Source organism: Aplysia californica, unplaced genomic scaffold (assembly GCF_000002075.1).
Source record: "Aplysia californica isolate F4 #8 unplaced genomic scaffold, AplCal3.0 scaffold00074, whole genome shotgun sequence".
NCBI lineage: Eukaryota > Metazoa > Mollusca > Gastropoda > Aplysiida > Aplysiidae > Aplysia > Aplysia californica.
In genome coordinates this window covers 157,532-184,918 of record NW_004797344.1, presented here as the reverse complement: position 1 = coordinate 184,918, position 27,387 = coordinate 157,532, and the positions used below count along the sequence as shown (strand labels likewise).

The 27,387-nt window shown below is 38.7% G+C and overlaps 1 protein-coding gene across 3 annotated transcripts in view; it reads left to right on the top strand.

The window, feature by feature from the left end:
- LOC101854242 (telomerase protein component 1) overlaps window positions 1-27,387 on the top strand; it is a 54,606-nt gene that overhangs the window by 11,011 nt on the left and 16,208 nt on the right. For all 3 annotated transcript variants that reach the window (XM_013080081.2, XM_013080082.2, XM_035968668.1), the window contains exons 12-41: window positions 1,374-1,439; window positions 1,905-2,073; window positions 2,549-2,729; window positions 3,153-3,314; window positions 4,371-4,436; window positions 5,331-5,476; window positions 5,952-6,023; window positions 6,456-6,620; window positions 7,409-7,585; window positions 7,976-8,218; window positions 9,066-9,176; window positions 9,999-10,119; window positions 11,061-11,243; window positions 11,630-11,805; window positions 12,126-12,273; window positions 12,907-13,083; window positions 13,385-13,477; window positions 13,906-14,038; window positions 14,875-15,052; window positions 15,900-16,009; window positions 17,693-17,781; window positions 19,068-19,182; window positions 20,127-20,232; window positions 21,636-21,807; window positions 22,681-22,776; window positions 23,723-23,847; window positions 24,203-24,352; window positions 24,756-24,861; window positions 25,610-25,729; window positions 26,546-26,644. In XM_013080081.2, the coding sequence (XP_012935535.1) occupies window positions 1,374-1,439; window positions 1,905-2,073; window positions 2,549-2,729; window positions 3,153-3,314; window positions 4,371-4,436; window positions 5,331-5,476; window positions 5,952-6,023; window positions 6,456-6,620; window positions 7,409-7,585; window positions 7,976-8,218; window positions 9,066-9,176; window positions 9,999-10,119; window positions 11,061-11,243; window positions 11,630-11,805; window positions 12,126-12,273; window positions 12,907-13,083; window positions 13,385-13,477; window positions 13,906-14,038; window positions 14,875-15,052; window positions 15,900-16,009; window positions 17,693-17,781; window positions 19,068-19,182; window positions 20,127-20,232; window positions 21,636-21,807; window positions 22,681-22,776; window positions 23,723-23,847; window positions 24,203-24,352; window positions 24,756-24,861; window positions 25,610-25,729; window positions 26,546-26,644 (4,055 nt within the window). The remainder of the gene's footprint in view (window positions 1-1,373; window positions 1,440-1,904; window positions 2,074-2,548; window positions 2,730-3,152; window positions 3,315-4,370; window positions 4,437-5,330; window positions 5,477-5,951; window positions 6,024-6,455; window positions 6,621-7,408; window positions 7,586-7,975; window positions 8,219-9,065; window positions 9,177-9,998; window positions 10,120-11,060; window positions 11,244-11,629; window positions 11,806-12,125; window positions 12,274-12,906; window positions 13,084-13,384; window positions 13,478-13,905; window positions 14,039-14,874; window positions 15,053-15,899; window positions 16,010-17,692; window positions 17,782-19,067; window positions 19,183-20,126; window positions 20,233-21,635; window positions 21,808-22,680; window positions 22,777-23,722; window positions 23,848-24,202; window positions 24,353-24,755; window positions 24,862-25,609; window positions 25,730-26,545; window positions 26,645-27,387) is intronic.

Genomic DNA, 27,387 nt, shown 5'->3' with positions numbered 1-27,387 from the left:
AGTAGGGCAGCAAAGAGAAAAAAGGTATTGTATCGAGAAAATGTAAAATTTAATAGCTTTCATTGTATGAAAGGGCGCCTGATTGACAAATAGCTGCAGAGAGACAGAGAGACAGAGACAGAGACAGAGACAGAGACAGAGAGAGAGAGAGAGACAGAGGCAGAGAAAGGGAGAAACACAGAAAAAGGGCTCGTGGGGAATACGGTGAGAGATTCACAAAGCAGCACCATTACTTTATCAGAAAACAAGTTCCTCTTCCGCTTGTCTGAAGGGTCATTACAGATTGATTTGAAAGCAGGGAAAAATACGTTGTCTGAAATTCCAATTACAACTCATCCCGCAACTCTTTTCGCACTCTGTTACCCGCGACCTACAAACCCTTACCAAAACATCTCTTCCCAGTCGGCCCGTCAATCGGTCTGGATGCTCTTTTTTATCTTTTTTCCACCTCCCCGTGTTGATGTTACTGTCTGTTCCCTTTGTTATGCACTGTGGTGCATGGAGATGTCCCTTTACCAGCCTTGCTGATCGTGCATTATTAGTTTTATTGTCCCTCTCTCTCTCTCTCTCTCTCTCTCTCTCTCTCTCTCTCTCTCTCTCTCTCTCTCTCTCTCTCCCTCCCTGTGGCCTCATAAACGGTCAGCGATGCCGACAGATTAATTCATCTGAATTATTATCTGGTGGACCTGGTATTTCTTCTCTACTGGTGCAGGACTTGTGTACAATCTCAGTTGACTGATTTAATTTCTCATCTCTGGCAAGCTCCTGTCTCTTTTACCTGGAGTCTATTCATTAGATGAAGAACTATCAAAATAGGTTCACGTGTTTTCATTTAATAACCAATTTAGTGATGTTTGTGTCACTTTTAGATTTCGTACCATAAGAAAGGTCCCCGGCATAGATCCCCCCTTGGAGATACAGAGTTAAGAGATGATCAAAGAGAAGGCCATGTGGAATCTGGAGAATAGTCACTGAGAGTGATGTTGAGAAAAGTGAAAATATGTGGAATAATGTCAAGGAGATATCTCAGCACAGAGAAAAGAGGGAAGTGTTTGTCGATGGTCTATACCCTGACCCAGGATGAGATGATGATGAGGATGATGACAATGATGATGATGAGGATGATGACAATGAGGATGGAGACGATGATTATGAAGAGTCTGACTGTTTACTGTTATTGCACCCACTTTCTAGTTACAGGATTTTGCCTTATGTTCTGCCTGATTTGAGACCATGTTTTTATGGTAAATGACCAGTTTGAATCTTTATTCATCGTTCCAGATGCTAAGCTGATGTTCATTCTGAGGTATATTTTTAGTTTAACTAAGTGTTGCAGTGCAAGATTTTATGTGTTTATTTCTCTTCTTGAACAGAGGAGGAGATCATTGCGAAAGCTGAAGCAGAGTCTGAAGGTCGTGTTTATTCCAAAGTTCAGACAGGTAACAAAATTTTCTGTATTTTTTCTGATCACATATCCTATGTTGGACTCCTTGGGTAGCCTCATTTTATGTTTATGTACATTCAATTCATTGTGATGTTTTGAGTTGAAACTTTGTTATGGTAACTTTGTAATGTTTTAAGATTTTTACTGAAACAGATTTGATATTTGTTTTGTACTTTTAATTTGCTGTGATTTTTTTTTTTCATACCTATGCAGTCTAAATAGATTGCAAGGTTTTGATAGAGCTTTACCATACAAGATAGTTTCTGTCTGTTCTCTGTTGAAAGAATAACTCTTTCTGCCTATTTTGAAATCTCTGGAGAGGATATCATTGTAAGGTTTGTACAATTTGATGAGGAAATAAATATCTGTTGCAGGTGGATATGAGGCGAGAAGGTTTATACATAATGTTTCTTAAAATGAGTAACTGCTTTGAATTGTACAGAAATTTTCTTTTTCCCAGGATTTAGGGGCAGAGGAAGGGGTGCGAGAGGAGCAGGTGTGAGGGGAGGAGGAGTGAGAGGGCGAGGAGCCAAAGGCAGAGGAGGGAGAAGAGGCGCATCTGGTGACAGTGATGGGCAGTTTGCTTGGTGGGTGCTTCGTAAGCAAAAGAAAGATGCTGCAGGACCCACGTGAGTAGGCCTATTCACTCTCTTTTTAAAAAAAAATTTTGTAGAGTTATAGGAGTCTTAGATGTATGAATATGAGATATAAAGGTAGAATTTCTTATACGGTAAGGGTTTCTTTCTGTTCTTTGTCTATAAGGTAAAATTAGTCCTTTACTTAAGTTATTTTCCAGAAAGCAGGAACATTGCAAACCAGGACTAAGCTATTTTTAGGGGGTTTTTATATTTTTTTCCAATTGGGGCAAACATTTTTTGCATTTGTAGGAATACATAGTTTGTGCTGATAGCCAAAGTTTTGTTGAGATAGCGCAAGACAAGAATAATTAACACTTTTGGATAGAAAGTATGAATACAGTCATTGGGATTTTTTTACCAGTGTTTGTTTTTCACATTTATCATTTCATGTCAATATAAGAAATTATAGATTCTACTTTGTGACCCATGCCTATGATATGACATCAAAATTTTGTCTTTTCTTCAGGGAGGTTCCGTATGATAAAGCTTTGCTGCAGAGATACCGCAAAGCATTGGACACAGCTGTGAAAATTGCTACTGTCCACAATGTGCAGCCTATTAAAGGCCGCACAATTCTGTTGTGTGACATTAGCCAGAAAATGAACAAGCCATGCTCGAGTGCCAGGGGTCTCGGAAAGCCACGCACAGTAAGTGATTTATCACCTTTTATTCGGACTCTAGTTTCAGTGTGTGTTCTTCTTCTCGTTCATCTTTAAATAAAACACTCCAGTCTCTAGAACGAAGGCTGCTGTTAACAGCAGGTTCTCCATGCTCTCTCGGAGTTTTGGGTCTCTTTACTGAGGGTTGGGCAATATATTTCCTTCTTTGTGTCTCTTGCATTGGGTAGGTTTGTAGGAAATGGTCAGTGTGTGTTTAAATTTACGATCTTAAAAAGAACCTGAAGAGACATGTTTCAGTGCTGACAGGGAGATATGCATAATGTGAATATTATTATATAAAATATATTATTTTTAAAAAGCAAAATGTTTTTCTGAACTGCAAGTAATTTATAGATTGGTTTTGTTAGTTTGTCTAAATAAGCTTGATTAACTTTCCCCTTTGCTTTTCAGTTGCGAGAAATTTCAGTCCTGATGGGTCTGATGTGCAAGTACTCCTGTGAAGAATGTGAGATGATTGTCTTCAATGACGAATCATACAAAGCCATTGAACTGCGTAAAGGAACCATTCTAGACAACATGAATGCTGTCTTGGATTGTGAGCTGCCCTCGGACGTAAGCATAGGTTTTTTTGTGTTTTTATTATTTTTGTCAGGTTACCTGTATTTTCTTTTGTTTTGTTTTATGGGGTCTTTTTTAGGTTGGGGAGTTGATGGGAAGTGGAGGAGAGGCTGTGATTTTTATATCACAGATAGGGAAAGCTGTTTTACTGGCATTTCACCTTTTTTTATAGTTAAACTTGCAGTGTAATTATGCATCCAATAAAAGGGGGAAAGGACGAAAATGATTAAGGGCCTCCTAGATTGGAATACTCTTTCAGGTATAATAATGTCTACTTTGTTGCTGTTATTGGTCCAGTGATACATTGGTTTTCGCTCTTTGATGGACGAGTGTGTGGAGGGTGCCACTTGTATGTCCTACGTCTTTTCTTTCCCTATGTTGTTTCTGTCTCTCTTTCTTTCTTCTTTCCTACACTAAAAGACTATTATTGTGTCAATGTACTTCTCTTGACTCGAACTCATAAACTCATTGCTCTTTGATTAGACTTTGTGAAGTGATAGATGCAGGTTCTCTTGAATTGTTATGTTGTTCCATAGTGTGTATTATTTGTGTTTGGCCTATGAGGGAGGAAAATATCCCTGATGTGATGTAGTTCTGAGAAATGGAAAGAATGATTATTGTGCCCCAAGTTTCTTAGCTCTCTCTTTTTTTATTTCATGGTTTTGCCCATTTCATATTATTGACATTTTGTAAACGACTTAAATTTGCTCATTTCTTTAAATATTGGGAAAATACAAATTCAAGTCAAGTACATAAAAAAATTTAAAAAACAGTGCGCAGTATCCTTTATTTCCAATGAGTGTGTGGATGTACTTGCTGGATTCTGTGCAGGTGAAAGTTATACAGGAAAATTGCTGGGCTTGTTGGCAAAAGATTGTGATTCATTCTTTTCTGTGTATGTAATTGATGATTTTTTTATATATGCGGTAGTCATTTGTTTCAAGACTCTGGATTTCTGGGTAAGCCTGGCAAATAGGGTTTAAAATTGAGTCAATTCGAATATATTTATGCATGCAATTTATGCCATAATAAATGTTACTTTATTTGCAGTCTGCTGAGATGGTGGAATCAATTCCCTACCAAGTGCTGCTGGAGAAGCTCAGAGATCGAGTTCAGGTAATAATTGTAGTAATTGGAAGAAAAGAAAAACGTACTTCAATTGATGTAAATCAAGAAATATATCTTACAGTTTGGTAGAACTCATAAGTTTTGTATGCATGAACGTTCTGTCTCTTCCGAACACTTACGAATCCATTATTTTTTTAAGAAACATTTAAATGAAAACGTGGCGTCAGCCATGCTAATAGCTTTAAAAAGTCTCATTAGACTGTAGAAGAAAGGAAAAAGATCGGACAGAATATTATCCATGACAAATAATGTATGTATTGACACAGGCATGGCAAGTTATATCAGCTTTAATCATGGATTAGAATGGAAAGGGATATCATTTATAGACTTTAAAGTAACCTTTCAAAACCATGTGTCCCCACTGATGCCCCCACACATCTTAACAAAGCAACTCCCTTGCATGCTTTGCCCAATCTTTTAAAAGTTTGCCATATGGTCCTCCGGGAGGCATACAGGGAAATCAAGACTCAAACTTACCAGCCCTTTGGTGGCTAGTCTAATACTCTACCGACGGCCAGCCTAGTTTGTACATTTGGTTGGTCCTACTTCTTTACTGTCTCTTTGTTGTTTATTTGTGTCTGCCTTAACTTTTCCTAGCACCAAATGTAAGGCATACTAACAAAATGAGTAAATTTTGCATTCCGTGAAAGGAATTATTACCTGAAAATAGACACTGGGGTCCAATTTGTAGATTGGCAATTGATGCCATTTTCTTCAAGTGAAACATGTCATATCATACTTACAAACAGTACAAACTCCACTCATAAATTTGACATATCTAGTTCCATATATGGCTAAAAATCTGAGAAGTAACTTATTTTTCAAGTATGCCTCACAAACGTCAGGAGTTGTTATTTTTTAAAAAATTGTTTCCCTTGTAAGGTGGACAACCTGCTGGTGTTTGGAGAGGACTACTACCCTGACTGTGATGAAGGCAGAGTGCTGGTAGACTTCCTCAAGAACTACCGACATTTGGTCAACCCAAACCTGTTGTTTGTGGCTGTTACCTTCTCCAGCCCCAGAGCTGGGTGAGTGGAATAATAGTAATAATAATAGGCCTTATTATAATGATGATAATAATAATAATAATATATAATAATAAAAATAATGCAGGTAATTTCTAGAGTTCATAGTCCCATACAATACTGCTCTATGTGCTTTACAATACCTCATTACTGAATATTATCTTGATATGAATGTTTTGTCATAGTTTATAGTGCTTATTATTGACCAGCTGTTGACATGTATTAAGCCCTAAATTTTGTCCTTTTTTATCGCAGTTTCTTAATCTGTCATATCTCTTGCATGTGTTCAAAAAATATTTTGTTGAAATTCAAATTCTAAATGTGGAAAAAATATAATTTTGTTTAAAGAATCTAACCGTGTTTAGAAATTTTGCTTTCTAGTCTAAGTACATTTGAACAGCTTGTGGATTTTGTGTTCTTTTTTTTTTAATGGCCTGTGTCTCCTGAATCATTTTTTTTTTTAACATGTCTTCTCCAGATTCACTTCAGACATCCAGCCAGAACACGACAATGATATCTACATTTCTGGTTACAGTGATGCCATCCTCAGGTAATACAATTTTTTTTTTACTTTCGTGTAAATTGTCTACCTCTATTTAGTGTAGTGCCCCCATCTGTCTCTGGTACTCAAAGTTCAGCCATCAGTCAGTGAAACATTGTGATCTTCCTATGGCAATCTAGTCATCATCCAGTCTAATACAAGATCTGCCCCTTGAAGTCTAGTTGTCAGTTAGTGTAGTTAATGCATCTGCCTCCTATGGTGAAGTCACCAGTCAGGATAATATAGTATCAACTTCTAGTAGTCTTTGACAGGTAAAGTTGAAAAATTTCGTGTCACAAATTTTCGAGCTTGGATAGAAAGGGATGTCTCAAGAAACAATATTTCTGTTTAGTGCAAGACTTCGCCATGTTCTGTTTTGAAACATAACGAAAAGTTACATTGAGCAGTCGATTTAAAATCATTGCAAAAACATTTCCTCAGGTTCGTTGCTGAGCGAGGTGATGCTGGGATGGTCAATCACGTTGACAAGATTGACGAGGCCTTCCAGCTGCGACCCATGCCACGGCTGAGAGTGGACCAGCAGGAGGTGAAGACGGTTGTGCCGGAGCCAGAGAGGAGCCTCAGGCTGACAGCCCCCACCCCCAGGTTTCTTCTTTTTCTTATATTTTACTTTGTTGAGGTTGTTCTCTTTGGTTTGAAAGCTGATGGAATTGGTCTCACTGTCCATAGTAGCCTTGTGGTTAGGCTACAGGGTCTGTAATCATGAGATTGCGGGTGGGGTAGGAGGGGGGATGGGGTTGAGCCACAGCTCAGTCTGACTTTGTTTGCTTGGGAAAGGCTCTTTATGTTATTAAGACAACAGATGATGAATGCGGAATCAGAGGAAGGGGTCTTTTTTGGGGGGTTGGGGATATAGAAGTTAGAGAAACATTTTTTCCCTTCATTACTTTAGTGCATCAGTTAAATTGTCCTCTTTTTTTTCCCCCATAAATTTTGTATTGATTTCCAACAAGCCCACTGTTGTATATTTAATAGACTGTATACATGCTGCTTTTATAATGGCACGGAGCCGCTGGAATTTCTGTTTTCAAGGAAATGTTGATTGTATCCATTTAATACTAGTGTAAGGTAACTCCTCATCAGTTTTTGGGAACCATTGATAATGAGAAAAAAAGAGATAAAGTTATTAATTTTTCTTTCTGTGAGTAGCTTGTCATTATCATTGACTTAACTTGCACTTCATGCTCATATGACCTTATGCAGTTGCGAGCGCTGTATAACTCACTAATTTGCAGTTAATTGTTCCTTGAACTTACTGAACAGTAATGGTGCTATATTGAAAATTCCCAATTAGCATTTCTTTTACCTCTTATATTTCCAAATACCTTTCCAGTTTAAGTAATAGAGCTTTTTTGACATTCTTATACCCCTAGGTGGAGAACCGTGAGAGTTTTCATTTCCTCCACATTCCGGGACATGCATGGCGAGCGTGACCTCTTGACCCGGTTTGTCTTCCCTGAGCTGAGAGCTCTGGGTCGGAAACATTTCATCAATGTCTATGAAGTGGACCTCCGCTGGGGTATCTCTGAGGAACAGGCAAAAGACAACTGGTGAGTTTTGTTCTTGCTCCTACCTACCTGTAGACCCATTGAGACTGATCTTTATTGTATTGAATGTTAGTTTCTTTTTAATCTTGTTGAGTTCACAAATAAATAATAGAAGACATTTTTATTTTGTTTTCTTTTTTCGTTTTCCTTATTACCTGAATAAACACAAAGCCAAAAATAACACCCTAACACCAGCAACTATTTGTTGATAATGCTATAAAGCTCTGCCAAGTACATACCGACTGAAACTACGCAAAATTAAAAAGAAAATGGTTTATTTCAACTTTTGTATAGTCTAAAAAAAGGTCAAGGGTATACAAACAGTTATGAGGATGAGTGTTTGTGCAAAGCTACTCGTGAGTATTTTTGCTCAAATTTTTTTTTCATTCTCAGCACCGTGAGCCTATGCCTGCAGGAGGTCGCTCGCTGTGACATCTTCATCGGAGTCCTGGGTGAGCGATACGGCTGGACACCCTTGACCTATGAGGTCCCTGACTCCCCGGAATATGACTGGGTGCGCCAGTACGCCCCTGGAGCATCGGTGACGGAGCTAGAGATGCAGCTCGGAGCTCTGTCTCAACCAGCTCAAGCCAAGGACACAGCTTTCTTCTTCATGAGAAACAATTCCTTTGAAACGTGAGGGCAACTTCATATTTCATTGACAGCCGTGTTGTGAAGAAAGAAAAAAGTGACCCTTTTCTCCTTCCCCCTCAGAAAAATTATGCTGCAGAGAGTGCTCAAATACTTTCATATCAAAGATTCTCTTTCACAAGCTTAGTATATCATCAGGGAGGTGTTAAAAGATACTAACCCTTGAAATTGAAAGCAACATTTTTTTCAGGAGAAAAAAAAAACTGTTTCTTTCTTTTAACAATTGTACCTACATTATGGGTTTTTGGGGGGTTTTTTGGGTTTTTTTAACGTTCAGGTTTTGAAATCCGATAAAATCCAAAGCAATATTCAAAACTTTTTGCTTAAAGCCATTCAACTGTTTGTTAAAGATATGTTGCTCCCTCTGTATGGAGGCCCTGGAGCTCAAGGATACGTCTTCTTAAAAAAGAAACTTTAGTTTTAGTTTTAGTAAAGGTTTTATGGCGCAAAAAGAAACTTGATTTAGAATTGTTTATAACTTTTGCAGAGCATGGAGTGGAGTTTGAAGTTACATCGGACTAAAGTTTTTTTTTAGATTGCTGGATATAGGTTTATTTTGATGAGTAGGTATTATGAAAACTTTTACTCTTTATCCATTTAGTTTTAGTGTATGTGAGAGAAACATAAAAGCTTCTTAAAATCCATTTTAGATACGTGATTGATGAAACAGAGCAGGAAAGCCACGATAATGTTTTTTAAGATTTTTTTCAGAGGCCTGAGTTCTGACTTTTAGGTAGTGGGGTTTTATAGTCTTGAAGTGTCCTGTGCTTGCTTTTGTCAAGGATATTTGCAATATCATATCCTTTACACCCTTGTCATTTTATCCATCCAGAGATGTGCCTGCTCCCTTTGAGAAAAGCTTCAAATCAGAATCAGATGTCCACAAAGCCAAGATGTCTTCTCTGAAGTCTCGCATCCGGAAGAGTGGGCTTGAGGTGTTTAAGTAAGTAGTAATAGCTTGTTCTCTTTCGTCTAACAGTGATTAAAAAAAGATCAAATCAAACCGCTCTGTTTAATCTTCTCAGACCTTTGCACATGGGACTAAAACTTTGATGACCGACAGTCTGTTTTGTTTTAGTAGAGGTTTTACGGCGCTTGCAACTGCATAAGGTTATATGAGCGCCAGAAGATTAGAGGTGTTACAAGAGAGTAACAAACATAAAAAAAGGAGGGGAGATAAGGACAATAGGTGTTTGATAGGAAAGAAGAAGCAAACCACACCAGAGCATCCGCCAACCACCCACCAACAGAGTCTAAAAAACCCGTTGATAAAGGTCACTGCAAACTAAAGTTCTGACACATTTTGTTTGATGTTAGTCTAAAGCGGGTAAAAAAAAAAAATGATATTGGATTTACAGCTTACATCTAGAGCATTAAAAAGTTAACCTATTTTCAACACCACACTTTAACATTCACCTAAAAAACACTGTCCAACAGAGGGTGAGGACTTTAGAGACTTACATGGAGATGTCTAGACAGTTGTGGGATGAATCTACAAGCTCACACTGAAATGTAGGGGCAGGGTGGTGCTGCTGTCTCAAAATGAGCGATTTGTAGGCTAGATTACTCTAAATAATCTATTTTTGTTATCCTGTTTAAGACCCCTTATCTTCGGCGCTTATATTACCAAATTGTGTTGCAGGTGCTGTAAATCTCTTAATAAAACTAGAAATAATCTCTATTTTTACCTTTCATTGATTATTAAAATACTTCCTGAAACAATGAATATGCAGAGAATGTATCAACAAGTTTTGTTTGTCCTCAGTTACCCGTGCCACTGGGGCGGATGTGTGGATGGCAAACCTGTGGTGTCAGGTCTGGAGGAGTTTGGTGCACGCATGCTCAACACCCTGCTGAATGCAGTGAAGAAAATGTGCCCTGATGAGGTGTGTAAGAGAGGAAATTCTTCTCTCAGCTGCATTGTAGAAGACTCCGCCATATGCTATTTTAAAAGTGGCATATGACCGAGTCTTATACTGAGCAGTTATTTTAATACCCTATATAAATTTTCAGGGTTTTTTGGGGGGGTTTTTTTTGCTTATTGCGAAATGGAAACAATTATTTCCTTCCATGTGCTTACCGTATGGCAGCATGGGGGAATTATAGGGACAGTATCAGTGCAAAGTTTATGTACTTTTTTATTTGTTTCCTGTTACCTTCCTTTTCAAGTGTAAATGTATTTCTTCGGAAACTTAAAATGCACCTTGTGGAAGGTACAAGTTTTCATTCATCATTATAGTTCTCAGCTGTACTTAAGAGGATCAGACAGTAGAGGGGTGGAAGGTGGGCTGGGGCTTCTGATGCAATCCTCTCCTTGTGCTCATAGAACTCTTGTCCAAGCTTATTTTTGGTGCTTAGCTAGCTGTTGGTTTACTTTCTGGCTTTGTCTACGTCTCTTCTTCTTCTGGCTTCGTCTTCGTCTCTTTTTCTTCTTCTCAATCTCCTCCTCCTCCTCTGTCATGATGTCATGAGGCCATATATCATAGCAACTTGCAATTTAAAAAAAACAACCCAAAACTGTAGGAAATTTACATTATCCCTCTTTTTCTTCAAGATCCAGATTTGAAATAGACAACAACAACCATGGTTTTAGTTTTAGTAGTGTTTTTACAGCGCTCGCAACTGCATGAGGTCATATGAGCGCCAATCAACCATGGTTTGCCACTCATTTATCTGCTCAGACATTGAACAAAAAATGTTATCCTGGTCACCTATCTGTTCAAGTAATCTATACAAGGTACTCTTTATATATACTTTTGCCTCTTGTGCTTTCTTTTTTTCCTATCAGAACATGTTGTTCATTTAAGTACAATTGCAATTTTAACAGGATGGACTCCTGTCTGAGGAGGTTCACATTGACAACCTTCACTGGGCACTGGTGGAGCAGTGCCACTCGGAGTTCATCGGTCGCAAAAATCTGCTCAAACAGGCTGTAGGCAAGATCTACACCACGTCATCCGGTGTCATTGGTCTTTTCGGCAAATCAGGAAGTGGAAAGACAGCATTGATGGTAAAATCTCTCTTAACATTGTATTGTAAATTGAATTTGGGGAAGAAATGGCGAATCAGGCCAATATGTGGAAAAATGTTTTATCTTTATTTGTTCTTGGTTGTTTCTTTCTCTCTCTGATGAGAATTCTTTTTATTCATTACCATACACATCGTACACCTATAAGATAAGTTCACTTGATTGGTTACCTCTATTCTAAATTGCTGTTGTTATCATTTCATAAATAGGCTACACTCTGTATTATTCTTTTTGGGAAAAGAAAAGAAATATTGTCAGCACTTTTACATTTCTTGCTCACTTACCACTTTTTACAGTGATAGTTTAAGCGCAGTTTAATCTTTTCCTTCACCATTACCACAAAATATATTCTCTACTTCCTCTTTCAGTCTTCAGTTATCATGGAGATGGTGAAGTCAAAGACGTCTAGTGGTGCACGGAATGTGTTCATCAACATGGCTGGTGCTGCTCCAGGCTCAACCAATCTGGCAGCCACTGTGAGGCACCTAGCCATGCAAGTCAACTCCAGATTTGCTTTGGGGTTCTCACTCCCAGAAGACTTCAAGTAAGGAGCCTTAATTCTACTGACTGACTGACTTACCATATTATTATTTATAGATAGTCAAAATGAAGCCAACCACAAAAAAGTGAGCTTGCAGAATTAGACCTGTTTATTCTGTTAAAAATGCCATTCCCTTTCATTTTACTTTGAGAGAGATGAAATGTCATTTATTTAATGCAACAAAATGTGAAACCATTTTCGAAAAAGTTAAATCTCTGAGACAGGTGTGAATTATCTGGTCCTGTTTATGAAGTGATTAAACTTGTGCAGAAAGATATTTCATGCAAAAGAATGAGATCATGGGGTTTTTTTCCACTTTTCAGAAACTTGTGTCTGAAGTTTGGTGACCTTCTGTCAGATGCGGCCAATATGTGCACCACTAAACTTGTTGTGTTTCTCGATGGTCTGGACATGATGGAGGATGCTTACCAGCCATACAGTTTGGAGTGGCTGCCTAGCCACATTCCTGATGTAAGAAGTGGCTGTTGGATTCGTTAACTCATTCAGGACGTAATTTTTTTCAGCAGTTGAAACTATTTGGATGTATTTATTTTGTCACCCAGCAAATCATTTTAAGGGAATAGAAATGAAACAGCTTTATGTGTCTTTGGAAAATTTATCAAATGTTGATGTTTTCTGAAGTTACAAAAGCAACAAAATGTAAATAATAAAACACATGTTGGACCCTGTTCAAATTGCCGATATAATGGCGATATGTGTTCTACCAGAAGTTGCTGATATATTGCGGATACATTCAAGAAGAGTTAACGTAGGTGGCTGATGTGGTTTGCTTTTTCTGCTTCTTTTCCGCATTCCTTTTGTATGGAATCTGTTCTCAGGGGATGAAATGTGGCTGCTGCTGTTGCGAATTGTCATCAGCTACAGCTCATTTGTTTTTTAATCTGCCTTTGTGTCCATGTGGATGTGTCCTGTTGTGCATTTTATTTGCATTTTGTCTTGATCTATTCTGTGACTTATTGTCCTGCTATTGTTCACATATTTGCATGATGTTGTCTACTCCACCCTCTGTTGAGCACTACTGTTGTCTGAATATGTTTTGAATTAAATTTTACCATATTTTTGTACACTTATTTCTCCCTTCAGAACGTTGTGTTTGTGATATCAGCCATCACAAACGAGAAGACCTTCAAGTCCCTGAAACGTCTCAGAGTGGATGAGATGATTGTTGGAGATCTGGACATGTGGGATAAGGCTGAGCTGGTCAGACAGACGCTGGCAAAGCACCGCAAGTCACTGGACGAGTCTGGCTTTGGGAACCAGGTCAGATTTGTTGTTTTATTGTGGAGGGGAGGAGGGGTCATATCGATGACTGGATGCAAGACCCTGGCAAAATTATTTTGCAAATTGGCGTTTGTCAGTCTTACACTCAGCCGTTGACACATTATTTGAATTTTTTTCCAAAGCCATATTTTATCTTCCTGGAAGGGTTATATATTGCAGCAAATTCTTAGAGAATTTTTTTTTAATCAACGAAATTAGATCGTGGGGAAAAGGGGTTGGGGATCTTTAATATTTGTTATTTTATGATTTGTTGAATGACTTTTATTCTCATCCATTTCAGATGAAACTGTTGATGTTGAAGAAAGAAGCCCACAACCCATTGTATCTGAAGCTGGCGTGTGAAGAACTGAGGGTGTTTGGTGTGTTTGAGAAGGTATGTATCCCATGATGCCACTTCAGAGGCATAATGTGAGCTGTACAGCTGCAGGCCTTGCTGAAGTAAAAAGATTTATCCAATGAATTTTGCTAAGCCTTGGGGTTTAAGCTTTTTAAAAATCCCCTTAATGCTTTGTCTTCTGTGTCTTTACTGATTAATCATTTTTTAGCCATACCAGCCTAAACCAGCCTAAACCTAAACCTTCCTGTCATCTTGCTATACCCCGGCTTTTACCAGGCATCTATCATCCTAATCTCTCTTTTGTTTGTATGTTACAATCTAGTAACACCTGTAATATGTGGCACTGATTGTGCTGCAAGTGACATTAAAAACTCTTATTAAATACTTAAACTTTTTTTGAAGAAATTAAAAGACACATGGGGTTTCACTAGACTTTTATCTACTTCTCTCTGCCTTGCCTCCAGGTGTCTGACAAGCTGAAAGGTCTGCCCCACACAACTGCCCAGATGTTGCAGGAGGTTCTGGAGCGTCTGGAGTCTGACCACGGAGTGAAGCTGGTCTCTACAGCTCTGTGTCTGCTGGCCTGTGCACGTGATGGTCAGTTTATCTTCATTTTAATCGTCTTCTGGAGCTTTTTTGGGGGGGTCTTTTTTTTTTGTTTTTTACCCTTGCCCATTTCTATCAGATGACTCTTTTGTGTTAGGAGGACAAAACAGATCGTGCAAATATTATTATTCTTTTAATGTCGCAATAAAGGAGAATCGGCAGAGTTAATGATAGACAAAAAATAGAGAGAAGCATTTCTGTCACTTTTAGAATTTGGTTTTTTTAAAAATCTTTTTGATTGCACATTTTAAGATATATATACATAATAGACATAATATATAACAAGGCCTTTTAAGAATAAAGGGGGAAAATGATCATATCAGCTATTAGCAGGTTAGGTGCTTCTCTCACATGAGAAAAGATGAAGGGAGTGAACTTTTTCTTTTTTCTAGGTAGCACCACCTTTCAATTTGATGAGGAAAAAAAATGAAACATTTGGGTTAAGATGCAAAGTCTCAAGTGGTTCTCCGACCTTTTATCTTTTTATATAAACACTATGCAATTGGCACATTTGGAAATTTAATTAATCAGTGGGCCAAATGTGCCCTTTATACTCCTTAGATATTCCTTAGTTTTTGCTGTTTTTGTGAAATACTCTATACAGTGACAAAATGCAGCTGATAAAAACATGCAAATTCTTTGTCATATCGACAGGCCGAAGGGCTATAGAACTCAGATGGCCACTGGATTGGAAGAGTAAAAGTGAAGTGATCGTGAAATGATAGAAGTTTTTAGCTTTTTTGTACCGAAATAGGAGAAATGTTTTTAGTAGTTTTCTATTGTCTGGTATACTCATGTTCTGTCTGTGCTGTGTGGGAAATTCCCAGGGTTGTACCCAGAAGAGTTGTACGAGCTCCTGAGCTGGTACAGTGTCTATGGCAGTGACAGCTTGGAACCTCGGGATCTCTGCAAGAAAGCCCTGAGCCGTGAGGAAGAAATACCACCTGTGACATTGACCTTCTTGGCTAGGTCCATCATGTCCTTCCTCAACCCAAGCTCTACTTGGTAAGCATGCTGGGATTTTTTTGTGGGGTTTTTTGTGTTAGTGTTAGCAGCCGATAAAAGTAAAGTAAGTAAAGTTGTTAACTGTTGTTATCCCAGACTGTTGAGATGTTGTTTTTGTCTTCTGTGGTGTAGCAATTAGACTCTATGCCTTTTTTAATGGAAGATATATGTTTGATTCTCATGCTAGGTTTGTTTGGTTTTTTTTTAAATCAAGTGTTCCCATCTAATTTCTTAGATATTTCCCCCTCAGCCTGGTTTGGCACTGACAGACAGGGTGGAAGCAGCCTTCTTCCCAAATGGTCATTCAGGGTCACACTTCATATTGTATACAACATTGAATATCTTGCTCAGTTTGCGTGACATCAGCTTTTTCTTCATTCTAGAACCCAGATTTTTTAAAACACTGTTATATCAATATGAGTTGTTGCACCTAGAATAAAACAGAGATTCGTGAATTTTAAAATATGGTTTAGGAAAGAATATCGAAGTTTCTTTCTGTGTGTGTCTGTGAAACAGTTCTCGCTTTTATTCTTGGGTCTTCAGGGGGGGGGGGGGGTGTCAGTCATTTCCAATATGTGTATGTTAGATGGAATCAAAAATGTTAATAGTACTCTAAAACCCCAACTCATACGAATGATAAAATCAAAATCTTAAAATACACAGATTTTCCTTTTCTACTTTTCATTTTTTTTCTCTTCCTATCCCCATCTGTTTTTGAAGGCATGCAGCCGTTATCTGTTATCTGTTGAATTGCTGTACTGTATACTGCAAGTTCGCTACAAAATACAGGGTGGGACATTAATAATATTCAGCTATGACATTTTCTTTTGTTGTTTTTTTTGTGTAGGGCTCCCATGCTGTCCCTGGCAAACGCAGAGATCTGCACTGCAGTTCGCCTGCGCTACCTGAAAGGGACTGCTGCTGACATGGAGCTTAGCTACCACAAATTTTTGGCAGGTGAGAAACATTGAAGATGCAGTGTTCATTGCTTTCCTGTGAACAATGTGTTATCATCATTCAGCGAGTAGATTAAATTATGTGTGTGAAATGCTCCATCTACTTTTTTTAAAAACTTCAATCACATTTTTGTCATGACGCAGATGCTCATCAATTTGGGGGCATTTGGAGTTATTGATATCATCTTGAAGTTTGTTCATTTGTCTTGCTTTTAATGGAAAAAAATACCCATCTATCTTGAACTGAAGTTGAGATACATGCGATTGAAAAAGGGGGGAGGGGAGGGGGGGGTGTAACCTGTTTTCAGTTGTACAATAAGCGAGAAATGGCCCCCAAAGTTGGGTAACTTCCATAGCTTGAGAGTCCTTCAAAATTCAAAATGTATATTTTTTTGTGCCTATAAATCAATGTTTTTCTGTAAAATCCACACAGTTATATTTTTTAATGGACATATATAAAAGGTGTTGAACCGAAAACAAAAATCTAATGAAAATTGCCACACCAGCTGAAAAAATGCGGGTTTCTCAGGTTTTATCTTGATGAGCTGCCTGATTTCGCTGCGATGCCTCACAATTGGTCGCTTTTAAGCACAAGGGGGCTATCCTGAAAAATGCTGTTTTGAGAAAATCGAAGCTAAAGTTTTTAGATCCTTATTCAGTTTCTTTAAAAGACAAGGAGCGTTTTCTCTATAACCAAACAAATGTACACAGCAATGAAACCAAACTTCTCCTATAGGTAGGGCTGTGCCCACTTTTGTTGTAGGTCAAGATTTCTGGAAACCCCCGAAATCTGGGTTAGCCCGCTTGTCCTTAAAAGCGACCAATTGTCTTTATGCTTTTGGTGCCATGTGACAGGGTTTTCACTCAGACTCTTCCCAGGCAACAACTGTGTGTCATAATCATTGCCAAGAATTTTGATTTTCCTCTTTTAGATCTTATGGCCTCAACTTTGACTTAACTCTCTCCTGTTATCTATGAACGTGTCTACATCAGTCTCAATTTTTTTTTCTTTTTTTTTTCTCTGTTGTCTTGTTCTTGCTCTTTCATATTTTATTACGTGCCTTTATTGAATGAAACAAATAATATGAACTGACTCGGAGCTGTGTCTATTGTGACAGACGAATCATATAAATTAATTTGGAGCTGGGTCTATTTTGAATATAGATGCATTATAAATTGATTAAGAGCTGTGTCTTGGGTGAATGAGACAAATAAATTAGATTTCTAAGGAGCTTGCTTTTCCAATGCAGATGTTATTCAAGAATGTTTAAGATCCAGAAGTTCATGATTTTTACTAAGCCTCATTTGAAAAGAGGAAAATGCATGATTGGATTTTGTAAAATTTATTAGTTGTTGTTTCCATTAAATTTTCCTCTTTATCTCCGAGGGGGATAAACCCTCTACGCCGGGGCCCTTTTTTGGTGCTAAATCTAAAAATGACAAAATCGTCTTTAAAAGGGTCATTATATTGAAACTAGCAAACTTATTTTGATAGCTCTTCATCTAATGAATGAACTTCAGGTAAAAGAGACCTGTTTTCGGCAATTACCAAAAAGTAATTTGATGTTTAAGTCGTCGTAAAGGAATGTGGCTTGCCAGAGATAAAGAGTTAAAAGAGCCACCATTATAATATTGCAAAATAACTTCGGCATTAAATGATTCACCAAATATATTATATCCTCAGCCTTTTTCATGAGACAAGCAGATCCTACAAAAGATGACACCTGGCAGAGTCAGAATGTCCGAGCGTTCTCAGAGCTCCCATACCACCTGGTAAGCTAATTCTCCAGTCTCTGTGACATATGTGTCACGACGCGGTGGAGTCAGGCGCTTGTCTATTTTTGAGCCTGTAGAGTTATTGGTATCAGCTTAAAGCTTGTTCTTTTGCCTTTCTTTGGATGGAAAAAATACCAATCTACCTTAAATAGAAGTCGAGATATTTGTCATTGAAGGTGGTGGGGGTCGCCAGGTTTCAGAGGTAAAATTAGCGAGAAAATGGCTCCCAAAGCTTAAGAGGCCTTTGTAAGCTGAAAATCTACAATCTTTGTGCCTTTAATCACGTTTTTCATTAAGATCCATGCAGAAATGAGTTTTTAAATGGACATAAAAGGCGTTGAGCCAAAAAACAAAAATTCGAGAAAAATTTTCCAACAAGCTGAAAAATGCCGCTTTCTTCGATTTCAGTATTTTGACGAGCGTTTGATTTCACCATGATGCGTCACATATTACATGTTCTTTGTACAGTAGCTGCAATTTGGACTTCTTGTATTTTCTGGGTTAAGAAAAAAGTTTTATTCCAGTACCCATAGAAGTCATATTTGAGTTTCCCCCATACTGACATAATTCATCAAACCATATCCGTACATTTGTTAATGACAAAGTAACAGAGCCACATTTGTAACAAAGTGTTTTGAAAAGAAAAATGTTTGCTGAAGAAAAAAATTAATTTTTGAAAACCTTGCATATTTACCTAATGCAGCCCCAAAAAACCTTTATTTCTTTTTGGTAAGTGTTTTACGGCGCTCGCAACTGCATAAGGTCATATGAGCATTTTCAGTGGGTGGGAAATTTAGAATTTTGCCCAGGTGGCGGCCAAAGCCTACTCTTATTGATTTCAGACCTCCAAGGGATCTTTAATGTGCACAACTTGCACTCGGGACCTCCGAGATTTTTCGCCCTTGTCCGAGAAGGCTAGGTGTGGATCTTTCCTACCATAAGATCAGGGATGTGGCTGAAAGACAGAAGTAAGGAGCCAAGGAGCAGCAGTAAAAAAGCTGCAGAAAGAGCCAGGAGCCCAGAGGAGGGAGCTAAGTGGCTGAGGGGGGTCGGGGCAGAAAGTGGAGACGAAAGCAGACGACAGAACATTGCTAGAGAGCAGGAAATGAGGTGAAAGGAGACAATTTTAGAGAAGAAAATTTTTTTGTGGTTACCCGGATTCGAACCCGCGGCCTTTGTATGAGAGATGTATACCTTAACCTCTAGGCCATGAGAGCCCCCGTAGATGACCTAAAGAAGAAATGTTGTGTTCTCTGAAAGTACTATCGTGCTATTTTCCTCAGGCCTGTGGTGGCTGCTTCACAGAGCTGGCCAGAGTCCTGTGCAACCACAAGTTCATCCAAGCCAAGTGTTCCCTGGGGATGGCTGCAAAACTATTGGATGACTTTACACCTAAAGGTGATAGTTTTTATCTCTCACTTGTTTGGGATATCTGATTTTTATTTTCTTTTGAGAAGGGGGAGAGGGGGGGGGGGGGTCCTAACTCACAATACAATGTCCAGATTTATGGAGGTGGTTATTTCTTTTTGTTTATGTGGATTTGACATGCGGATAATTTTAGAACGACAGATGTACGCCATTGGCCAATATTTATTGTAACAATCATCTTGTTTGACTTCCCTTTACTTCCCAACTCGAAGTCAGGTACCCATTAGAGGTGGGTGGGCGGAAAAAAAATCCGCAGCCGAACTGAGGCTCGAACCTGAACTTTCTGCTTTGGAGACAAGCGCACTAACCACTCCGCCACCACGCCACTGTAGGCTACAGGCTTTAAAATTACTGCAATTGTGCTTTGCGGTCGTGTTGCCACCGTGAACGACAACAAAGTGGGAATCCCTCAATGACGTCAAACAAGATGGTTGTTACTATAAGTAACGGCCAATGGCGTACATCTGTCATTCTTAAGTTATGCGCATGTGTGGATTTGCACTACCATATGTGTGCTTCCATAAATGTGTGCTTGTGTTTATGCTCAGTGCTGCAAAGGTGTGTCTCAAGAAGGAAATCAGCCTGTATTCATGATGGTTGGAAAAGACAACATCAGCTGTTGAGAAGAAACTATTCTCTCAATATAAATTCACTAAAGTTGTGGTATGTGCTTTGTGCTTTTGTATCAAAAACCAAAAGGAGGGAGACAGAGAGAAAGAGAGTTAATTTTCATGCAAACGAAGTCTTTTTACTGTGGTGCAAGACCAAAGCTGATCCTTTCTGTGGTATTTATGCAGATTATGATTGGCTTTGGCATTGTACAAAATGTTCTTTTTTTATTTGGTTCAAGTTGTTAAAATGATTGCTCTAAGTAGGCTCACGATGTCTTTCTATTTCTCAATATCGTTTTGTAGGCAGTGGAAGCCGGGCCATGGAAAGAGAGCAGAACCGCTTCTTGTCCCTGCAAAGTGTACAGCAGTACAAGTCCTTCATCTTCAGGAACATCAACATTCTTGTCAAGTGAGTGTTTAACAAACAGAGTCCGTATGCCCTGGGGTCATTTTGTTCCCCCGGGGTTGTATTCCTCACATTTTAGCATACTTCTAGTAGGAAGATCACTTTGAAACTTCCAGTATTTCTCAAAAAATCATTTTTGACAGACTGCTAGGCAAATCGTACGGATCGGATTAACGAGTAAATTTCCTCTTTGGAAAATAGTGTCACAGAGTTGCCCACGTCGTATGGGTACGATAGAAAAGCGCGACATACGGATAGGGTTACAAAACATCTATCAACTTTTTTTTTTTTTTTCCGAAGTAGGAGTAGTCTTGTCACTACTTTTTTTTTTCCGCTCCCTGCTTCAGTATTTTTTATTGTCTTGTGAAAAGGATAGTGATATTTGAAAAATGCTGTTACAAAAGAGATGTCTTGGCTGTGTTGAATTGAGAAAAATTAGATGCCACTTTGTGATTTTTAATGACTTAGGGATGAAAAGGCGAATTATTAGAAAAAGTTTGCTGAGATTTTCACTGTGCATTGATTGATGGTAAAAAGGCCAGGATTTTCTTGTTTTGTTTTGTTGGGTTTTTTTGGTGTTCTTTTTGTTTTTGCATGTGTCATTGCAATCTAGATCATTAAGGGGATTGGCTGATTTGATCCTGCCTTGGGAGAGGGGGAGGGGGGGGGCAGAGCAACCCTAACTGAGTGGAGTACAGAATCTCAGGAGAGGAACAGAGTTGCTGAATGATATTATGTCTTTTGGGGGCAAGGGGGAGAGCCAAAAACTTAATACTGCAGACTCTGACCACTGTTACTGTCATGTACATAATGTGTTAAAGATATTATGATCAGTGAAGTGCTTGAGAATTCCGTTACTGCTTCAATTACTACTTCAAAGTGATGATCTCTATGAAGTGTTTTTCTTACTGGCTTTATCAGCAGAATCACAAATTACGGCTTCTGAAAATAATGACTAACCCTTTAAGACCTAGCCACCTTGGCCTTTAATTTCCACCCCGCCTGAACTCTTGGGCCATTTTGCCACAAATCACAACACGTGTTGGATTTGTCTGAACTCTTCTTCAATAGAACAAGATTCCCTTGTGAAAGACCTTAATTTTCTTCCTTTAATTTAACATATTTTTTCTTTGAAGTGCACCATGAATTTTCTACGAAGTATAGCCATGACCGCTGTACCGTTCTCACAGCAGAGCAGAGAACAAGCCTGCGACAACTGTACCTGTCACGTGGTTTCAGTGGGTTGATAATACACTGTATTGACTGGCTTGGCTTTTTTTTTTCTTCGGAATTCATTTTAAAATGGTTGTAGTTGTTTGTTCGGGGGTTTTTTGTCTGACAAATTTGAGTTTTTTATTATGATAGGATAATCACTGAGGGTTTTTTTTATTCTCATCTTCCTCCAGCTATCCATCTCTGGAGTGGCAGCAGGCAATCAATGAGCCATCTCACACTCTGCCGTATGAGGATGCCTTCAAAATGCAGCAGTGGAGCAGAGACCTGCCTGCCTACATGGAGTGGAGCAACAAGCCAGAGGAAGAGAGCCAGTGCTACCTGACTCTGTCCAACTTCAAGGAGGTCAGTAGGGACTCCAGTAAGCGGGGGTGGGGGGCAGCTCAGGGTCAGATCGAGTTTCCAAGTCTCAGGTGTTTTTTTGGTAATTTGAGAGCTTTTTGCCTGCTTTTTTAATAATTATCAAAATTATCATTTTATTGTTATTTCAATTATTATAATTATTTTAAATTTGAAGGGTGTCTGCTGGCTTTTATGGTAATAATAAAAATACAAAAATGATAATACTAATAATAATTATTATAATTTTCATTTTATTATTAATTTTTCAATTGTTATTATTATTTTAAATTTGAAGGCTGTCTGACTGCCTTTATTTGAGATGGAAGTTTTATTGGGTGTTCCTGCCTCATGAGATGCTTAAACTGAGTTTAAAGAATACTGTCAAACCTGCTCTAACAACCACTTGTACAAAAGACCATCACCTGTACAAACGGCCACTTCCCATATCCTCCCTTGCATACTTTGTTCATTATAATGAGATTAGACGTCCACCTGTCTATGACAGCCACTTTTCTCCTCGACAATTGGTGGCCGTCTTAGAAAAATTTGACTGTATTTAAAAAGTGCAAGGAAGAATCAAGATGAATTTACCCTGGAAATTAACAAGATTTTGTGTTTATTTTACCCAGGAAATTAACAGGATTGTGTGTTTCAAAACAAGATTTTGCGTTTATTTTACCCAGGAAATTAACAGGATTTTGTGTTTCAAAACAAGATTTTGTGTTTATTTTACCCTGGAAATTAACAGGATTTTGTGTTTCAAAACAAGATTTTGTGTTTATTTTAACCAGGAAATTAACGGGATTTTGTGTTTCAAAAGTTTTCTTTAAGATAATTCCAGTGTTTTGAGGACATTTTTCTTCTCTTTGTCCTCAGTCGGTGAACTGTGTTGCGGTGTCTCCCAACTGTTCGATGTTTGCCGCTGGCTCCCAAGACCTTTTGGTCAGGCTTTATGACATGGCCACTGGCAAGGTAAGCCATTTGCAATACATGCAGCTAGCTCAAATTAAAATGAGCCTCACATCACTGAAAAGTTCAGCTGGTAAAAGAGTGAAAACATTTTCTAGCCTCTCTTTAAAAAGTTCTATCTTGGGTCCCAAGTGCCCTGCAAGGGGACCAAGTCTCCCCCCCTCCCTTTTAGAATAAATGACTGTATCTAGTAGACCATCAAATGTCACTGGAATGTGTTGCGTAACTGTTAAGGTCTGTGCTCGTGTGTAACTGTTAAGGTCTGTGCTCGTTCAAGCATAAGACATGAGTTTGGCTTCCAAGTGTGGACAGTATTTTATGGAGGTTTTTTTTTCTATCCACTGGGAAGCTGTATCCTTCTCAACCTAGGTTTATACTTTCAACCAGGGTGGAAGTTCCTGCCTCTTACATGATCTAAATCGTGTCGATGGGTGGGTGGTATAAAACATTGCAATAAACCCTGTGTTTCAAAGGAGAATCAAGTGGTTCCTCTTGAAACGAAGAGTTGTGTATCTAGTGGAGCACTGATGTCTTGGAAAGAAAAAGACTGACAGATTAGTAGACTTGAAAAATTGGAAAAATTGTTTCTATGTTGCAATCGCATTTGCGCAGCATAAATTAGTTTGTGAGGGTTTATTATCAAAGAATTTATATAACATCAAACTTTATTCAATGACTGTTTTCCCATTGCTCCTTCTGTCTACTTTTGTTTACAAGATGATAGGATACTTCCATTTCCCATGAAAAAGAATTTTAGATTCTTCAATGAGAACAGCATATTGTGTGTGACATCAGCTGTTTTGTGTTTTTATAACACAGGGGAAAAAATGTTAAGTGCTGTCAGATCTGTGCGAGTTGCTAAACCTAAAATAAGCTCCTAAACTAAAAAATAAAAGATATTTAAGTATGGAATGGTGAAGTTTATGATTCTTTTGTCCTCCACTCCTAGGAGCTGAAGTTCTTCCACGGCCACTCGGACGCTGTGACAGACATCTGCTTTGCCGGCAACGACATTCTGTGCAGTGGCTCAGTGGACACGACCCTATGTCTCTGGGATGTGACCGACGGCCACAGGTGAGGCTTATAGTTCAAGGCTTTGACCTTGGCCAAAGATGCTTTACTTTTACTTTTCTGATCCACCTGCCATCTTAGTTCGAGCCTTTTGGCCTTATGGCAAAGAATTTACAGGGTTTTTTTCAGCTGCTTTTTATTGCTGTTTGTTTGAAGTTTTAGAAGATAACATGTAAAGATGATTGGATAGATTACAGTAGAGATACTCGGCTGGGTCTGAGGTAGTCGGCACCCTGTGAGGAAAACATGCTCAACTGGACCTAGTAGAACGAGATCTCTTGGGGGGGAAATAGAGGTAAGAACGTAACTGGGTCTGCAAGGGTTAAGGTAATGATGTGGCTTTTTCTTTTTTAAACAGAATTCACACCCTGAAAGGACATGGTCGACGAGTCAACTCGTGTGCCTCAGATTCACAAGGCAAACTGATAGCCTCTGGAGGCTGGGACTGCATGGTGAATGTGTGGAATACAGCAAAAGGAGACAAACTCTGCGAATTCAACATTGAGAGGTGAGAACTCGATTCATTTATTGTGCTTATTTTTTTTATTTTTTTTTTTATTTTTTTTTTTCCCCTCAAGAACTTTGGACTAGTTAATTGCAAATTATCAAGTATTATTTTTATTAAAGATAGATCTTTGATAATGGAAGTTCTGCTCCAGTACAAAAGCATTTAGCTTCAGAACTTTTCCAGAGGCTCAATCCCTCACTCAAACTTTGAGGGGAATATATCTTTTCATTGCAATTTACTTGCCTGCTTCACTTATGGTGCTTGTCTGCAACTTAAAAGATGAACAGAGTTGTTTGTATTTGATTTGAGTTTTTTGAGCAACAAGGGAGAAAAAATCAATATCTCAGATTCTTCTTGTGTAAATTGCCTTATAACAGCTCTTGTTTTCTTGTGTTTGTAACAGCCCTGTCAACTGTGTTGATTTCCATCCCTCGGAGGAGCTCGTCGTTGTTGGCAGCTGGGATTCTCTGATCAGAATCTACAATTACTTCCACAAGACGCGTGTCGCTGTGAGTATTGTTTTATGTGACGTCAGTGGTCAAGTGGTTAGGCTGTTGGGCTCCTAACCAAAAGGGTTATGGTTTTGAACTCTATCAAGGGCTGTTTGTTGTGTCCTTGGCAATACACAGTGAAAGATCTTGTCAACTTATTAGTGTTTGAATCCTTAACTAGCTGTTTGCACTGTATGCTTCCCGAGAATGTTTCTGACTTCTAGGGTCTGACTAGGTAATAATATTTATAAAGTGCATAGAGCATACTGTAGAGTATGAATGTGCACTGTATAAGGCATTTATTATTATTATTGTTACTATTATTATAATTATTATTATTATTATTATTATTATTATAAACCCTCTTCCTCTTTGATCCTAGATCTATACCCAAATCTTATGAAATGACCCTGAAATGTTTTTAATTTTTTTTTACTTTATTGTCTGTAACTTTTGAGCAACTTATATGAAACAGTTATCCTCTAATTCACAATTTCTGGTTTTGGCTCATTCAAATTCTTGTGTTGGACGATCAGTTTTTGTTTGTAGAACAGAAGTGCAAACTGCAGTTGAAATTGTCCAAGGTGGATGTCTTGGACTACATCATTATAATATATAGGGGAAAAAACAAGGGGGGGGGGGAATGGGAAGTGGTGGTTTATTCATGTGATTGTCTTGGGCAGGTGACAGTGCATAGAGCATGTCTGACTCTCTTTTTCCATGTTGTTCTCACATCATTGACCTGTTCTTGTTGTTCCTGTACCAGATTCTGCGTGGACACAGCACCTCAGTGAGGGACATTGCCTACTCCATAGATGGACGCCACTTGGCCTCTGCTGCGATGGATGGAGACGTAAAGATCTGGGCCGCAGACAAAGGCTCCCAGGTGAGATATAGTAATCTGCACAGTGGTCATGGAGTATGCTCTCACTATTCTTCTGTTTTCAGTCTCATTAAAGCAGCTTCTGTGGTGTAGTGGTGAGGCACTGTGCTGCTGCACTCAGGAGACCAGTGTTCTATTCCCAAATGAGGAGAAAATGTTCATCGAGTATCTCAGTCTTTGTGCTTGGATGTATCCCTCTCAGCCCCGGTTGGCACCCTGATAGGCAGGCTTAGACACCCACCTTCTAAATGGTCTAAATTGTGTTGACAGGGCGTATAAACATTTTTTTTAAAGTCTCGTTAATTCACCAATTGACTGTGCTTTATGAAAACTCTGGTATGGTCCATACTTATTTACAGCATTATTACCCTAGTCCTTGATTTAGAATTGATAAAATGGGATAGTTGTCATGCTGGCTCGTCATTAGCTCACATTTCAGCATTTCCTTCACCCTGGAAAAAATATTCCGAAAATATAAATTTGGCTTTGAGAAAAATGTAACTGAGGAGGAATGTAGGGAAAGTCTAGCATTTTTTTGTTGTGCTGACCATTCTTTCGGTGCAGGTGTTAGAAGTTCCATTATTCTCATTCCCTAATCATCTTGAACAGTTGCACCATGCTCTGGTTTGAAGTTAAGTGAGGATGTGTTTTTCAAGTTCAAACATTATTGCAACAGTTGACTCTCTGAAAACATTCCTGTTTATTTAAATGAATTTCCGGCTGAATAGTAAGACTATTTTTTTCCCTGAAAGTCTTATTTCATCTTGAAATTTGTTCTGCGTGTGTTTCTGAATTAAATTTTTCTTTGTTTTGCTTCAGGTGGGCAACGTGAAAGGTCATGCTGGGCCTGTGAACAAGCTGATATTTTCTCCGTCTGGAAGGGAGATAATTACTGCTGGTGAAGACCACCAAGTCAAGGTAAGGGTCTCATGTCTCTGTATAGTAGCATGGAGGTAGACGCTATGTTTGCGGGTAGATGTTTAAAATGGTATGACTTTAACGCCCCTATCAACACTATTAGGTTATTTAAGGGGCGGGACCTCCTAGTTTAACGTCCGTCTCCGATAGGACCGAGCCAAGTGGGAAGTTCGTGTAAAATGCCTTTCCCAAGGACACAACGTCGGACCGAGTTGAGGCTCGAACCCTCGAACCCGCAATCTCCTGATGACGAGTCTGGTAGCCTAACCACTAGGCTACCGACGCCACGGGTAGATGTTTCCATTTGACACAAATTGTTGTTTTTCAATATTTGATCAGGTTATGCTATGAAATGAATGATTAAGGTTTAAAGAATATTTTTGGGAAATTGATAAAACAGTATTGTTTTATTGTTATGACTTGGGTGCAAGTGCATTTTGATCCTAAAAAATTGGAACTCCTCGCTTATTTGAAGTTTTTCTTGGCTGTTGTGACAAAGGGAAACAGTGGCATATTAGAAACAGATACGTTTTCCTCCTCTAGTATACAAACCGACTTATATGCTTATTTCTGACTGCTTAGGACTGCACGTGTGCGTGCATGTAGCAGCGTGTTTACACTGTAAGTGGATTTGTTTGTACGGAAGAGTGTGCGTGGGGGCTCTCGTGGCCTAGAGGTTAAGGTGTTGGCCTCTCATTCAAAGGTCCCGGGTTCAATTCCGGGTAGCGACCAAAAAATTTTCT